This window comes from Neovison vison, chromosome 2 (genome assembly GCF_020171115.1).
Source record: "Neovison vison isolate M4711 chromosome 2, ASM_NN_V1, whole genome shotgun sequence".
Lineage (NCBI taxonomy): Eukaryota > Metazoa > Chordata > Mammalia > Carnivora > Mustelidae > Neogale > Neogale vison.
This window is the reverse complement of record NC_058092.1, coordinates 153,516,357-153,531,812: the sequence shown is the minus strand read 5'-3', so window position 1 is coordinate 153,531,812 and position 15,456 is coordinate 153,516,357. Positions and strand designations below refer to the sequence as shown.

Here is a 15,456-nt window from a genome sequence, read left to right as displayed (position 1 = left end):
TACGAATCCAATGAGACGGGGTACGTAACCACTAAACGGTGTCTCCCCTATAGCAGACAATTAACAACCTTACCTTACTGTTTTATTTCCTTCTATTGACATAGGACCCAACTTTGTTTATTTTCATATGAAATAGCAAATGATCCCGATGCTTTTCATACACACACACATGAATTCTTGTTGTCTCAATGAGGAGACAGTGTCACGCACTCAACTCACACTTAATCCTCTTTATTTTATAAAAAGAGACCCAAACTTCAGCTTATTAAGTTAGCTTTTTAAGTTCTCACTTAATTAACCTCTTTCATGAAAGTTGCGTATTCAAAACAAAGTATGATGATATTAAGAAAGCCTAGCTTTGCCCTAGTTTCAGGACCAGTAGTTCAGAATCAGAAAGCCTGCAGTGGCTTCCTACTTGGCCAACAGGAGATGGTTCAAGGTTACAGTCAGCACTGCTCAACCAGAAGAGAGTCCCCCTGTCCTTAGATGTTCTTGAGGTCCTGATACGGCTGTAATCTCCACGCACCAGCTGGCCCACTCAAGAACCAACGAGGCGGTGATGTCACAAAAATCATGCAGTAGACACAAGTCTGCCCACCAGCCTTTACAGAACGCCTGTCTGTCTTAGACAGCTCTTCTCAGACTACCTGCTTCTTGTTTTCCCTTTCCTAGATGTGCACTGTGAGCTGTACAGTGATCTAAAAAGTCTCTGTCTGGGGCGCCTGGGTGGTACCGTTAGTTGGGCCTCTGAATCTTGCTTTCGGCTCAGGTGGTGATCTTGGGGCTGTGGGGTCCGGCCCCACGTCGGGCTCTGCACTCTGCATGGAGACTTCTGGGGATTCTTTCTCTTTCCCTCCACCCCTCCCGCTTGTGCTCCTCTCCCCACGCCCAACAAATCTTTTAAAAAATAAAAATAAAATAAATACATAAAAAATCAAAAGTCTCTATTTTACTAACTTAAGGCCAGAGATTTCCCCTTGCATTAATAAATGTAATGGGAAAGGGCTGGGTTTTAAGAGATCATCCCTTCCCTAAAGCAGTAACATTCCAACCCTGTAGTAAAAAAATGTACTCGGAACTACTGCAGAACAACACTTGCATATTTGGTCTTGATTATCCGCTCCCTGGTTCATCTCTGGTAAACTTGTTTGGTTCAGGGTGATGGCACTGATCGCATGGAAACTGGACTGAGCTCAGAACAGGAGCAGAAATAGTGGCTAATGAAAGAAACTGCTAGATAAAAGCAGACGCTAGAAGGAAATAAAGAGGGACCAGGAGCTAGAAGCTGGTCTGGGCCAGGACGGTGACTCTCGTATGGGCAGAGCTGGGCCTCGGATGGATGGTGACAGTGTTCCACCATATTGCACCCCTCCCCCCACCAGGTTTCATTCCATTCGTCTAGGCTTCTACAATTTAGCAATCAAAATACATGTGCTTCTTCTATATTTTCCCATTAATGTGAGGAAAAAAAGTCCTGAAATTCTTCTTCTTCCCAAGATCTCCAAAACTATGGCCCATCCTCTAGAGAAGGAGGGCCTCTCTTTCTGTCCGTCCCTCTTGTTTTTCAGGCTTCCTTGGGGGACCCCGGGAACAAACCGCCCAGGGGGGCATCCTAAAAATGCAAGTTACAGCAAGCAACATGTTCAATATGTAGGATATTTAAGTAAAGCAACAATGTTTTGAAAACAATAACCTCTATTATTGAATTTTAACAGGGGTTCTAGATTTAAAGTCTGCAAATAACTCAAGGGTAAAAATTCACCTGTGCAGTGAAGCAGGCGGCAAGACAGGGACAGGACCTCCAAGCTGGGGTCTGCTGCCACCGTGTGGCAGTCTGGGGTATGGCCACCAAAACAGAAGCCCAAGGCGCGGCTGGCCTGCTTCCCAGGGAAGCAGAGAAGGGGCCTCAGAAGAGATGTCTTTCCAGAATCAACCTAGCAAACCTTCCATCCTTGTGCTTCTGTGCCTGGATGAAAATTTAATCTCTTTCTCGTGTGTCCAAGACACTGAAATAAGAATCAGAGCGGAAGGATTAGAGAGTGAGTAACGGAGGGCACAGACATTTGGAATGGCAGAAATTCTTCAAAGACAAGCCCTGGACGTTTCTTCCAGATCACTCCCGCCACTGTGTGATCAAAAGCACCCAGATCTCCAAAAGTTTGGGTTTTTTTTTTCATTTAAAGTGGTACACACATAACTCTCCACTTTGCAAGCCAACATAGTAATGAGACTGTATGCAAACCCTGAAACACTTATAACTAGAGTTTCCCTTCTCAACTTATACCTGAACGGGACACAGAACTGAGCATATCCAATATGGGGAGAATTCACATTTTTTTCCACATCTTGAAGACGTAATGGACTAACTTCAATACCCTGTACTCTAGTTCAGCTAGTCCAAACCAGGGATCACTATTTCTTCTGACTAAAGAAAAAGGGGGAGGGGGAGAATTCTAACAGAGAGGATTATTTTTGACAACTTTCTGCTACTTGACTTCTTTGGGAACCAGGGGCATATCATTGTGGCTTGAAAGGGCTTTCCTGAGAGCCGATGCCAAAGAAAAGGAAATTTTTACAGAGATAAGGGTCAGAAAGCCTGGTAATGTCAACAAAAGAGTAAGAATTCTAAAGAGGTGACAGAGAGTAAGTGCAGAGCTTTGACCCATCTTTGGAGCATAGTACTAATGGGGTTAGAGACTGCAGAGTCCAAAAATAAGCCCAGTTTATAACCAGAACAATATCTGCTTTGATATGTACTACAAGGATTCAAAAGCAAATAAAAGCCAAAAGCAAGTGAATCCAGATAAATCACTGCACTATTGCCCAACTTACTCTATGTTTTCAATTAAAAACAAGTTGAGGTACAAAAATCCCCCAGCAAAATCCTATAAACTAGGATGCCCCAGTAGCACCTGGGTGGTTCAGTCAGTTACGCATCAGACCTTGGCTTAGGCTCAGGCCCTGGTCTCAGGGTCACAGGATGGAGCCCAGCGCTCCACTCAGAGTCAGCCTGTCCCTCTCCTCCCCCGCCGCCCCTTTCCTTGCCCCTGCACTCGTGTGTGCACAGGCACGTCCTCTCTCTCTCAAATAAATAAATAAAATCTAAACTAGTATTCTCCAGAATGAGTCTTCCATTCAGCAGACTACTGTGCCTACTTTTTGAATAATGGATGTTCAAAATAAGTATAAATACTATGTCTTCCCACCAGATTTCACTGGAGGGCAAACAATAAGCATTTTGTATGCATTTTCATTAAATCGTTTATGACACGGGAAAAGCCGGATTAATACTGAAGCACGGTTATATATCTCTCCCAGAAGAAAGCTCTGCTATGTTACTTGGGAGAATTTATAGACAAAAGAGACGTAAATCTTTGCTGAACAAAGAAAAGAAACTATCAAGCTTTAATTGTAAGACCTACAGAGGAAGTAAACAAAGGTCCAGTCTGCAAGGAACCTTTAGACACAAGACACACTTTCCAAACAGAAAGCCTACATCAACTTTGATTTTTCTGGGTAGACTACAGCTTTCTAGGTAGATTAGCTCATTTTGGGCTCTGAGCTACTGAATCAGCCCTATGTGCGGGGTAATGAATTTATCCTCTGCAAGTTTCTTTGAGTAGCAATTCCAAATGCTGCCATTAAAGCCATAGCTCCTTCATTCTAGGATCTGGGGGAAGCAGAACTCTGTTAGCGTTACCAAACGGCCTTACGGACAGTTACTGTGCAACTGGAAAATGCTGCTTATGTTTCTTTGGCAGTTAATGAGAAATGCACTGGTTCCCACAATGACAGTGAAAGCAAGGAGGGAAATTTGTTTCCTCTCCTGGTTTCCTCCAGGAATCCCCAAAGAGAGATGGAAGTTACACTGCAAACAATTCCCTATTCATGCTTGAGAGTCGAGGATATAAAACTGTCACACGGCAACCGAACTGAACAATGGCAGAGAGGACCGGCTAGCTTGCCAATAATAAGAATTGGTGGTTTAATGGCCTAGTTGGAGGCAATCCCAGTCACTGAAGTTGCCTCACAGGGAAAAAACTGCTTTTCCAATATCTTCCATGGCTGAATGGCTTAGCAACAGCCGCAACTAGGAATCCTTCCAAGTTCAAAATCAAAGTTTGTATTTACTACTGTGGGAGAACTCGACATTTAACGGCATGAGAAGCCAGTTATGCCGTTAAGCCCCTACTCTGAAATTACGACAAGAGTTCCAAATGTTGGAGTACGACGGGGTGACAGAGAGAGTGCAAAGTCCTTAGCTGCCTGAAAATCTCATAAAGCAACTCAAAAAAGCCCAAGAGGGAAGGCTTCCACCCAGGTAAAGTCAGGATGCTGGGCTCTACAAGGCCAGTAGTGAACGTGAGCCCCTGGCCCATCGCTTGTGTTTGCAGATAACAACAAGGTCCTTACGGCGGGTACCGTCCAAAGCACTGTAACGTCTATTATATTTAACTTGTAACGCCACTGCAGTGATTACTATGTTATTTCCATTTATGCATTAGGACACTCTTTACCTAAGAGGGTTAAATGAGTTGCTCAACATCAACCAAGAAGTTGAGGAACCGAAACCTCGATCCGCCTATGACTGACGCTCACCTGTGTGCTCCGGGCCACTCTGGATCCCGATGTCCCACCACAGCCCCCGTCCCACCACAGCCCCCTTCCCACATGGACGCAGAGTGCCACCGCCTCACAACTGAACGGAATACAAGACGGGAACATCTAATCTCAGATCCGATCTCTGATTTCTATGTGCTGAGGGTTTAAACAGTCATTTCGCAGGTTTGTTTGGGTTCTGTGGGTTATTTTAGTTTTAGTTTGAGGGTTTTTGGGGTTCCATTTCTCCACTTACAAAAAGATCAAATTCTGTATCCAAATGAGCAGGCAAGCCACTAGTGTTCCTGGCTCCTGCGTTCCCACCTTCGCGAGGGGACGGCGTCATCTGACGATGTTGTCTTGATAATCAGTGCCACATTCATGGGACTGTTTCTGTCTACAAAGGGGTCAGAGCTCTCCTCCCACCAGGAGAACGAAGTGTGAGCCATCTGACCAGTCTCATGGCCCCTTGGTCGACTCCCCTCCTCCCATTCAGTTTCTCGACGGCTCCCCTAACTGCCCCGCTGGTCCGCGCCCGGTCCTGAGCGCCCACAGGCCTGCACGCCTCATGTGCAGTGATTGGATTTGATTCGGTTCGGTAGTTAGGGAACACCTCTCTGCAGAGGGCTGCGTGCGGGCTCTGACGGCGCACTTCTCTCCAGGCAGCTACCGTCGGGGCAGACGGGAGCCCTACCCAAATGGATGAAGTGCCAGAGGGAATGTGGTAAGTCTCCCTCTAGGGCGGCTTGGAAAAGTCGCTTTATTGTCGCGGTAGAGACTGATCAGATGAAGAAGCATAAGGAGGTAGAGTGTCCTCTGTGCTCTGAGAGATGATTACTCCAAACGCCAGGAACAGAGAAGAGCATTCAAGGCAAGGAAGAGCAGATGCTTAGAGAGGAAGGGCTGAGAGTCGGCTTGTGTGGGCTGTGCAGGGCGGAGACATGACGCACCGGGCCACACAGGGGTGTGGAGAAGCGGGCTCACTGCACCCCTTCCCAGACATGCACTGGGGGCCACGTAAGGGCATCTCCATAGGACATGTTTCTGCGGGAAGGGCGGCTCCCCAGGAGGACACAGGGTGCGGGATGAAGGCCTGGGCTTCAGAGCGGGAGGGACAACCAGGAGTCCCCAGGCCACAGCCAGCCATACACGTCACATGTGGCCTGTGGTATTGCCAAAAAAAGAATTAAAACTGATAATGTGAAACAAAACAGATTTTACACAGAAGTGTGGATTTGGGCTCCTTGCAGAAAATTCTGGAATATCTGGTCGGGCCAGGTTTTCTGGATCAAGCCTAGGCAGACGGAGGAGAAGCAGCAGTAGCCCCGGAAGACAGGATAAATGCCCTCCCAGGGACCGCCGTGGCCACCACGCCTACCCCTGCCACTGGCCAGCTTCCCCTGCTTATTCTCCCTGCCTGGGAGCCATGGAACTCTGAGTCTGTGGCCCCCACTGGCAGAGAGGAGCAGGGAGGGAGATTTCAGCATCCAGGGGCCACGAACCAGCCCCTGAGGCCGAGCATGTTTCTTAGACGGTCCTACTTCCTGGGCTGTGATATGGAGCGAATATCGCCGTCCTCCTTTCTGTCGCGTAGGTGAGATGCAGTAATCGATGACTCAGCCCAGTGCTTCACACCTGACACATGTTTAACAAGTGGTGGCCGCCACGACCAGAATTCCCGCAGGGAAATGCTTCCTTCAGGGCCAGGAACGGCCGTAACCACACAGGAAGAGGTGTGTCGGAACACAGGTGCAAGGCGAGAGGGACCTGGCCCTTCTAGGTGGGAAAATCCTAACCTGTGGCCTTGTGTGTGATCAGCTGCCTTCGGCTCTGGCACCATTCTTTACCTCAGAGACAGAGAGAACGCTCTCTCCCATGCATGCCCCTCACACAGTGGTGCATCAACATGGGGGTTAAAGTACTGTAGTTGAGGGGCGCCTGGGTGGCTCAATCGGTTAAGCGTCTGCCTTTGGCTTCGGTCGTGATCTTGGAGTCCCAGGATCGAGTCCTCCATCGGGCTCCCTGCTCAGCGGGGGGGGTCTGCTTCTCCCTCTGCCCCTCGCCCCACGTGTGTTCCCTCTCTCTCGCTCTCTGTCAAATAAATAAAATCTTTAAAATAAAATATCTCCGTTGAAACAGCCTGCTTGCTTCTATCCTACATACAAGAGTTCTTCCTCCGTATAACAAAGTCAAAGATACCCAAACCATCATTCTATCATGAACTGCCATGAAAGCCAAGGCTTATTATGAATCCAAAGCAACCAGCCTCCGGGGACGGGTGGCATAGCTTTCACTGTCCCCCGATCTGGGGAGGACTCTGAGACTGCTGGGATATCCAGCACAAGCCTGTGGGACAACAGTTTAAATCCCGAAGATCATCTGACTCTGCAGAGCACTGAGCCGTTCCTGCATGAGTTAAACAGATGGCGGCCCCTTAACCACTTTCCCAGAACCACCGAGGGAATCGCTTCAATGCTATAATTCTGCTAAGTGAAGGGACTTGAGTTTTGTTCTCACGGATTAAGCAGGAAGCACGGTCCATCTCCTATGCCCAAATGAGCCATTGAATTGCCACAACACCCCATAACCAAGTCCCCTCTAAATGACAAACCTATTTCAGAGCATAGACCGTCTTGGGAACATGGATCCTCTCAAACACCGGCCTGCCCGCGAGATAGCAAACACGTATATTATCCCATGTTTTCTGTGAAGCATGACAAGGACAAGCTATGCAGGGCTGGGTGCCGTTCCTTCCTGGAGCTCTTAAGAACCAGCGTCCTATCAAATTGCCTTGGAGAGAGGGCAGGTGGACAGAGACAGAACCTGGCATGCGAGGTGGTGGGCCAAGAAGTCTCTGTGAAGACGTTCACAGATGAGAAATGTTAGAGACAACGAGGGACATTATACAAAGCTTTTCTCGAAGAGCAAAGCTGCTTCTACAAAACTTGATCTTCATTCTCTTTAATGAAGATCGGTAACTAAACTGGTAGAACAATTTTACCAGGAACAGAGTCCACCGGAGTCATCTGTTGGTTTTCGCTGACCTGCCTCTGTCCAGCTCACTCCGAACTTCCCTCTGCAGAACCACCCCCATGATTTTTTTCTGTGGAACCTGCAATCCAGCTCTGCAGCTGAGCATAGAGCCAAGTCACGTACTTGCCCTGGGCGACTGGGCTCCGGGAACGTGGCCCAGCCAGAACCCATCAGACTCAAGGAGACTCCTCGGGGGTTTACGGGAAAGAAGCCTGGTGTCCTCACTGGACGTGAACGAGAGGAGAAAACACGGGCCTGAGGCTACAGGAGGCATCTTCTGACACCAGAGCACGCGTCCGACTGACAGTGGAATCAAAACACAGGAATGGGGAAGCAGTAGAGAAAGAGACACTGCACCCTTGGAAACGTCTACAAGATGCCTCCGTTGAACGACCCCAAATCCGCACAGTGATGAGACCTGTTTGACTTGGATTGTCCTGTGTGCGCCAGGAAGGGCTCTCACTGCGGTGTGCATGGGAAAAGACGGAGCTCGGGAAGGGCTGACCTGAGACTCTCCACGTGGCTACTCGGGGCTGCTCAGCACAGACCTGCAACAGCCCCGGGCACCTGTGCGAAGCCCCGGCCTCACCTGGCAGAAAACCCTCGAACTCGGAGGACATGCACTGGGGCAAACTGAAACCCGGGCTGCTGTGGTAATGGACGACAGGCCACAAAAGAGCTCGAATCTGGGAAGGAAATGCAGAGGGGATGAAAGAAAACAGGACCTCGGGGAAATCTAATAAAAAGGGAGAACTTGGGGGAGAACAGGAGTCAGAGGGCAGTTCCCCAGGAGGGATGGCCTGAGGAGGTGGAGCCTCCTGGAAATCCTGTACACACTCTGATTCTGATTTGCACACGCTACGTTTTTAGTCTTTTCAGGCCCTGGATATGTGGCCTTATACTAACGGGCATTACTGGCAAATGCAATTAAAGTATTTACCAAGGGGGAAAATGAAGTACATTTGTCCAGGAAAATAAAAATAAGAAAGTCTTGTAACTTTATCTTGGAATAGATAAGGGCCTGATAACTGTTCTAAATTTAGTTTAAAAACACTACAGCTTCCAACAAGGATTGCAAAAAAATGTGACAGCTTTCAAAGCTGTGTTCACACAGAATTAAGTATTTGGCTTCAGTAAGCTGCCATCTTAGATCTCTAAATCCATGAAGCCACTGCCACGAAATGTCCCACGGGCTGAGGCCGAGGTGTGGAGGGCAAACCTCCCTCTCCTCATGGGGGGACATGTGCATGGAGCCTTGCCATACTTCTGGTTGGAGAAGAATTCTGTTTTCTGTCTATTTTGACTGGAGTGTGGGCACCGGAGGGAGCCAGAGGGTGAGTGAAAGGCGTGTGAGTGATGGAGATCATGCCCTTCCCCCACAGGAGTGACTCAGTTTCGGGGCCCAGGTGCGTCCGTGTGGCCTAGGGGAACCACAGCCCGCAGCACCCATCAGATCTGCCCCAACAGCCGACCCCAGCTTCTGCGGCGGCGGGGACTGCAGTGAGGGAACGCCCTGCAAGGCTGGCACACAACGTCCCAGCTGGAGGGCAGAAAGCAAAGTCAAAGACGAACTTTCTTCAAGGCCCTTGTGAGGTTCCCCTGCATTTTCCTGGGCACACCCCTGGAGGGAACTTTGACCTTGGGGAGGGGTCATCAACCACAGGATCTGGAATCAAGGTTCCTGCAACTCCCTTTGAACGCTCCAGGTGTGAGGCCCAAGGCATTCTAATCGCACCACAAAGGACTCCCCTATGTCTTCAAGTACATACACAAGTACACACACAAGTCTAACGACACGTACGCAGGAAACGTACTTCCTCGCTTAGGGCAAGCAACAAAGGCACGTTCACGGATTATCCTCAAAGAATCTTCAAGTCTGGGGTCACCTGGGTGGCTCTGTCAGTTAAGCATTTGTTTCTGGCTCAGGTCATGATCCCACGGTCATGAGACTGAGCCCCAACGGGCTCTGCCCTCAGCAGGGAGTCTGCTTGGGGTCCTCCCCTCTCCTCCCAACGTGCACCCCAGCTCCACTGCTCAGGCACATGGGAGCGCTCCCCACCCTCTCAAAGAAAGAAAGGAAGGAAGGAAGAGTAAATTGAAGTCCAGAATGAACAATGAATTCAGTCCGCCACTGCTAAGACCTACGACTCGCCCAACGCTGCCATGAACCCAGCTATGTTCCGGATACCCAAGTTAATTTAGTATCAACTTAATTAAAATAATTAAGAAAGTTGGTCCAACCATTCTGAAGGAAGAAAAAGAGAACAAATACACAGATCACCTATCTGCAAGAGAGCCAGCCTTCACCAGTGCAGATGAGCGCTAACTTCGCTTCTGGTCTGTTCCTCGGGACACATTTAAGAACGCGTTCTTCTCGAGCTGCAACACTGTCTTCCCTGAAGGGAGTGCTACAGTTTGCATAGGATTCTACTTTATGTTTATGAGATTAATTCATTGTTGGACGCAGCTACTATGAAAACCGGTCAGTTTATTCTTTATTTTTCTAAAACATCAGATTTCCTTTCTCGCATAAGAAACCCACAAAGCTTTGACACCTACAGACGGATTAACACCTTCACCCCCACCAGGATCCTCACTTCATTTGCAGTCAGAGGAATCTGCATGTCCCCCAGCAACAGGACAGCTCTGGAACCTGAAACCAAACATCCACCTACCGAGCATGAGAGAAACTATCATGATTCGACGGCAGGTGCTGGAAAGGGCCTTCTCTCTGGTTGCCAGACTTTAAGTAACAGGATCTAATTTCCCCTGAAAATTTCGGCAAAGAATATTAGACAGTTATTGGTATCTGATCATTTCAGCTTAAATTTTGTCATGTCAGACGGAACTCATTTTAGACTGTTTTAATAATAATCGTGGGTAATCTAGGTTCATTCTTTCTATTTTTTTCCACAGGGTGTATAACTTAACTAAGAAAATCTTCTTGACATACCTCTCCAATAACATGCTTAGATAAGCTTGACTCAGTTACCTAGACTTAATTGCTTTTCTTCAATTAATTTGCACTATCTCTTAATTCACTTTTGTATACATTTGAACCTGGGACAACTTGGGGGTTAGAGTCACCGACCACCCACATTGTTGAAAATCCACATATAACTTTTGACTCCCCCAAGACTTAACTACAAACAGCCTGCCTGTTGGTGACCAAAAGCCTTACCCATAACATGACGTCAACTCATACACAGTTTAAATGTTGTATGTTTTATATATTACTTTTTTTTATAATAAGGTGAGCCAGAGAAAAGAAAATGTTAGTAGGAAAGTCATACGGAAGAGAAAATGCATTTACAATCTTGCACTATATTTATCCAAAAAAACCCCATCTGCAAGCGGACCCACCCAGTTCAAACCCTATTGTGCAAGGGTCCACTGCATTCTCTTGGGTTCGCTGTTTCATCATGGGTCAGTCTGACCGGCAGGAGCCATAACTGGGGAGTTTTTGTATCATGTGCATAAAAAGGCTTATCAGGTGTGGCTTTGCTTGGTGGTGTGCATGAGGCCATCCCCACCTGGGAATTTTCAGATGAGCCCTGGGGCAGCCCGAGCTGACTGGTGTGTCAGCCTGGTAATGAGGAAAAGCCAGAGATGGAATTAATTTGCAGAGTTAAATTAGCCCGCTAAAGAGATTCAGGGTACTGAGGTGTGAAAACCAGTTCATTTTGTAAATGTCAGCGGTTTCCCCCGGAAGAGGTTTTAGGAATACCTTCTCCAGGTGACACAGGAGTGTAATTAACCAGCTGGAATGGAGACATAAGGACTGGACCTCAACTTGGAGGTTCCTGCCACCAAAAGATACATTAATAAGGACAAATCGCAGCCCCCTGGAGGCTTTGATAGAAGTGTTAACGTTGTTCTTTATAATGCAAAAGACTCCTTGTATTTCTGCAGATGCAAAAGCACTTCAGTCCTTAAATGACTGTTCTGCAGAGAGGGTAACCTAGTAGTTTATGATCCAAACCTGGGATCATTTATCGAGTAAAATAACAAACATTAACAGATCTATAAGTGACTTAAACATAAGACCCATCCTGAAAAAGCAAGAACCTATATATCCCTTATCTACAGAACTTTGAACTTACCACTTAATATTCTTTATTTTTCCTTTTCCCTTCCTTCATTCCTTTTTTCTTTTTCTATTTTAAATCCTTTTTATAACAAGGCACTAAAAATATATATCAAGGTCAGATGTTCAACATACATCCAAGAAATATTTACTAGGTGCTAGGCATTGCTTTCCTAAAGTTGACAGTTGTGAGGTGGACAACATCATTAATCAAATCATAGGTCAATAAATAATCAGAAGCTCAAAGAAAGAGAAGGATAAGGTGTTCAGAGACTGAAAAGCATAGGAACCTGATTAAGTCTGGGGAGTCCAGGGAAATTTTTTTCCGGAATAACTGTCTTTAGAATTAAGATATGAAGGACACATAACACATTGTTAGCACGGGGATCTGCTATGTGCAAAGGCCCTGAGGCAGGAGGGAGCACACTCTGATATAAGAACATTATTACATGTGAGCCGTCACAGGACTAAGTTTTCCTGTTCCACAGTCTAACGCTGAGCCTAAGGGACTGCGTGGGCCTGAGAAAGCCCCCAGCTTGATCCCCTCTTCCTCATTAGTAAAGAGCTCTAAAGACTTACCATGTTCATCAATGAAGACATGCATAGCGTCCATGGACATCTCCTCTTGCACAGATGTCTCAGGCCCGCTGATGACTTGCAAGACAGAACTATCTTGCTGGGAAGTTACCCGGTAGATTATCTGTCTCTGTCTACTGCCCTGGAAACTTAACATATACAGAAGTTTCAAACACTATTCGAACTCCTCCTCATCCTTAACAAACCATTACAAGCAGCAGCCAGTGAAACGAAGCGGCTGCACGCTTTGCACCACCACGAAGCTAAGTAAGTAAGTTGCGCTCACAGGGCCGTGATCTTCGCAGGCTCCGTGAGCACGGGGCTGGTGCTGGTGTGGTCTTGACTTTGCATGTCGGGTTTTCCTTGCTTGGAACTGTGTCCGTTAGGCTTTTCACTCTCCTGGATTTCCTCCTTTCTCTCAGGGGAGCCGTTATCTGAAACACATTGGTCTGTGTGTGAACATAATATTAAATAAGAAATTAATGAGACGGTGCTTGCAAATAAGTTACCAAAACTGAAACAAGAATAGACAGAAAATCTATATAGCTCCGATGAATTCAGAATGTGTTTCACTCAATTTTAATTTTACTAATTATGAAATACCTAAATATATTTGAAAAACGTAACTGTATATATGTTGGAGACAAGTTACGTAGACTTCTACAGACAGCATCTACTTTATGTGCACATTTCGGGATTCCCTCGACATAACTCCAGTGACCACTGGCCTAGCTGGTTGAAAAATTACCCGTTTAGATTACTTGGGCTTGAAAGGTTCAGAGCTCATAAATGGATAGCCTCAGATGGAAAATAAATTTCATAAGCAAACTTGGCCATTTTGGAGCAAGGTTCCATTTACCGCTTTAAAAAATCTTTTATCGGGGCGCCTGGGTGGCTCAGTGGGTTAAGCCGCTGCCTTCGGCTCAGGTCATGATCTCAGGGTCCTGGGATCGAGTCCCGCATCGGGCTCTCTGCTCAGCAGGGAGCCTGCTTCCTCCTCTCTCTCGCTGCCTGCCTCTCTGCCTACTTGTAATCTCTCTCTGTCAAATAAATAAATAAAATCCTTAAAAAAAAAAAAAATCTTTTATCAATCCTTTCTTCTCGCTCATTCTCCAGGCCTAGATTTTCAAGGTAAAGGCGGACTCAGTCCCTCCATAAGGTAGACACTCAAGCCTGGCTAACTTTACACGACAAACTTGGCCCCATGGAAGACACAGTGAGGCCGTACTCCTGTTTCTTGCCCTGAGAGTATTTTAAGGTGAATAAGGATGCCAAGGCAATGGGTACAGATTGGTCATTTGACTTCTTACAATCCTCCTTAAACAACGGACCAAAGTAAGTCTTAGCTTGCAACGCTATGCATAGCAGAATCCATGGCTAGGGGTCAGCCCTTCCTTGTCTCAGGATATATACCCCAACAGTCGTTTTTAGGGTTACAATGACCCCAAGAGCTACCTTCCTCCAAGGAAATTGTCTAAAGAACACAAGTGAGTGGTTTGAACCTCAGGTCCTTTCGAGACATGCCATTCGAAAAGCCCACCAAGATCCGCCGGGACCCTCAACAAGTAAAATGGCGTTGGCTACCCTGAGATATGAATCACATCACTATTATATAACAAAGTTTTCATCCTCAGACTTTGAGAGAAACATTGCTGGTTTCTATTTGAGTCCTGGAGATAAACATTCCCAGCACATCTGTGAAACTACCATTAGAATTGCTTTGATACAGAAATGTTTGCCTCTCCTTTGACAGCTTGTCAAGATAGAAGTTTTCACAGTTTTCAAGAAACACATTTGTGAGAAAGTGCTATCATAACAAGTGGCTCTGGCCAGTGATCATATTGCGTATGTAACTGTAGAAAGCCATCGCAGACTGCCCTCCCCACTCACTGCATGTAGCTGGACTCAATTGTCCATGCCTCTTTCTCATATTTTAGCCTCTCTTTCTCTTAAATGGGTACATTACATATGTCAACATATGGACTATTTATGTTCCTTTTCCCCTTGAAAATAACACATTAACAGGGACTTTCTGCCTATAAAAAATGGTGCACATGAACTGTATGTAATTTAAAACTACAGAAAAGAAAAAATTTTTAATCACTCTGAATCCCACCATGCTGAAAACAGGAGCCAATTTGATACTTAGTACACCAGCCATTTTTTTTTGCAAATATACTTTTCTGTTTTATAAAAAATAAGTCATAATGTAGATACTTAATTATGTTAAAGTTCAATAGATATTTAATGAGATTAGATATTCTTCCATATCATCTAAAAATGGTAGTTAGGTAATATTACATTGGTACAGCATAATTTACTGAATTAGACCCCTATTGTTGTAAATTTAGGTTGTTACCATTCTTCATACTTTGAATAATCCTTCAAAAAGCATCTCTACCTACATTCATGATTATTTTCTCAGAAATTCTAGAAGAGATTGAATATGAAATAGGTAGTGGCCAGACGCCCAGCCCAGGAAGCCAACATACGATGTGTTAAGTCAGACTTGTAGGAAGTCAGATCATTATCTTTAGCAAACAGTCCAGGAAGCCAAATAATTACCCCTGTAATAATTGGCGCAAAATGGCCAGGACTTGATTAATTACTGAGAGCTTCCCTGATTTTTGTCCCTGCTTCCAGCCAAAGAAAACCAAATACGTTCCCGTGACCAATCCCAAAGGATGCTCTAATTAGCCTGCTTCTAGCTCCCCAGCCTCTGGTCAGAGCGCACCTGAAGCCTCCCCTTTCTCCACTACAAAGCTTTCCCACTCCTCCTCCTGCCTTTGAGTCTCTGCCAAAACACGGGGAATAGTGGCTGACTCCCTTGCCATCGAAAGCTCTGAATAATGTATTGTCTTTGCTTCTTCTCATTCGAGTGGTCTTGGTTTATTCCCACAGAGTAAAATAAAGGTGTATCAAAACAAAATGAAATGAAAACATGGTTTTAAAGGCTTTTGATAAGAGGGTGGTTTTTCATAGCCTAGAACCTTGTTATATACCCAAGGCCTGAGGATAACCATAAAGCCCTTTGCGGGGAGGACCAGGGCTGGAGATACAAGAATACCATAGAGAGAACTGAGAAATCATGTATATTACAGTAGTGTAAAGGTCAAGCATTATTTCACTATGAAGCAGGGGAAAGATGAGGACATATCGCC

At 46.1% G+C, this 15,456-nt stretch overlaps 1 protein-coding gene across 2 annotated transcripts in view; it reads right to left on the bottom strand.

Moving 5' to 3' along the window:
• PCNX2 (pecanex 2) overlaps nucleotides 1-15,456 on the bottom strand; it is a 306,841-nt gene that overhangs the window by 249,121 nt on the left and 42,264 nt on the right. For both annotated transcript variants that reach the window (XM_044239352.1, XM_044239353.1), the window contains exons 6-8: nucleotides 12,582-12,729; nucleotides 12,299-12,444; nucleotides 10,308-10,401 (exon numbers count right to left, since the gene is read on the bottom strand). In XM_044239352.1, coding sequence (XP_044095287.1) covers nucleotides 10,308-10,401; nucleotides 12,299-12,444; nucleotides 12,582-12,729 — 388 coding nt within the window. The remainder of the gene's footprint in view (nucleotides 1-10,307; nucleotides 10,402-12,298; nucleotides 12,445-12,581; nucleotides 12,730-15,456) is intronic.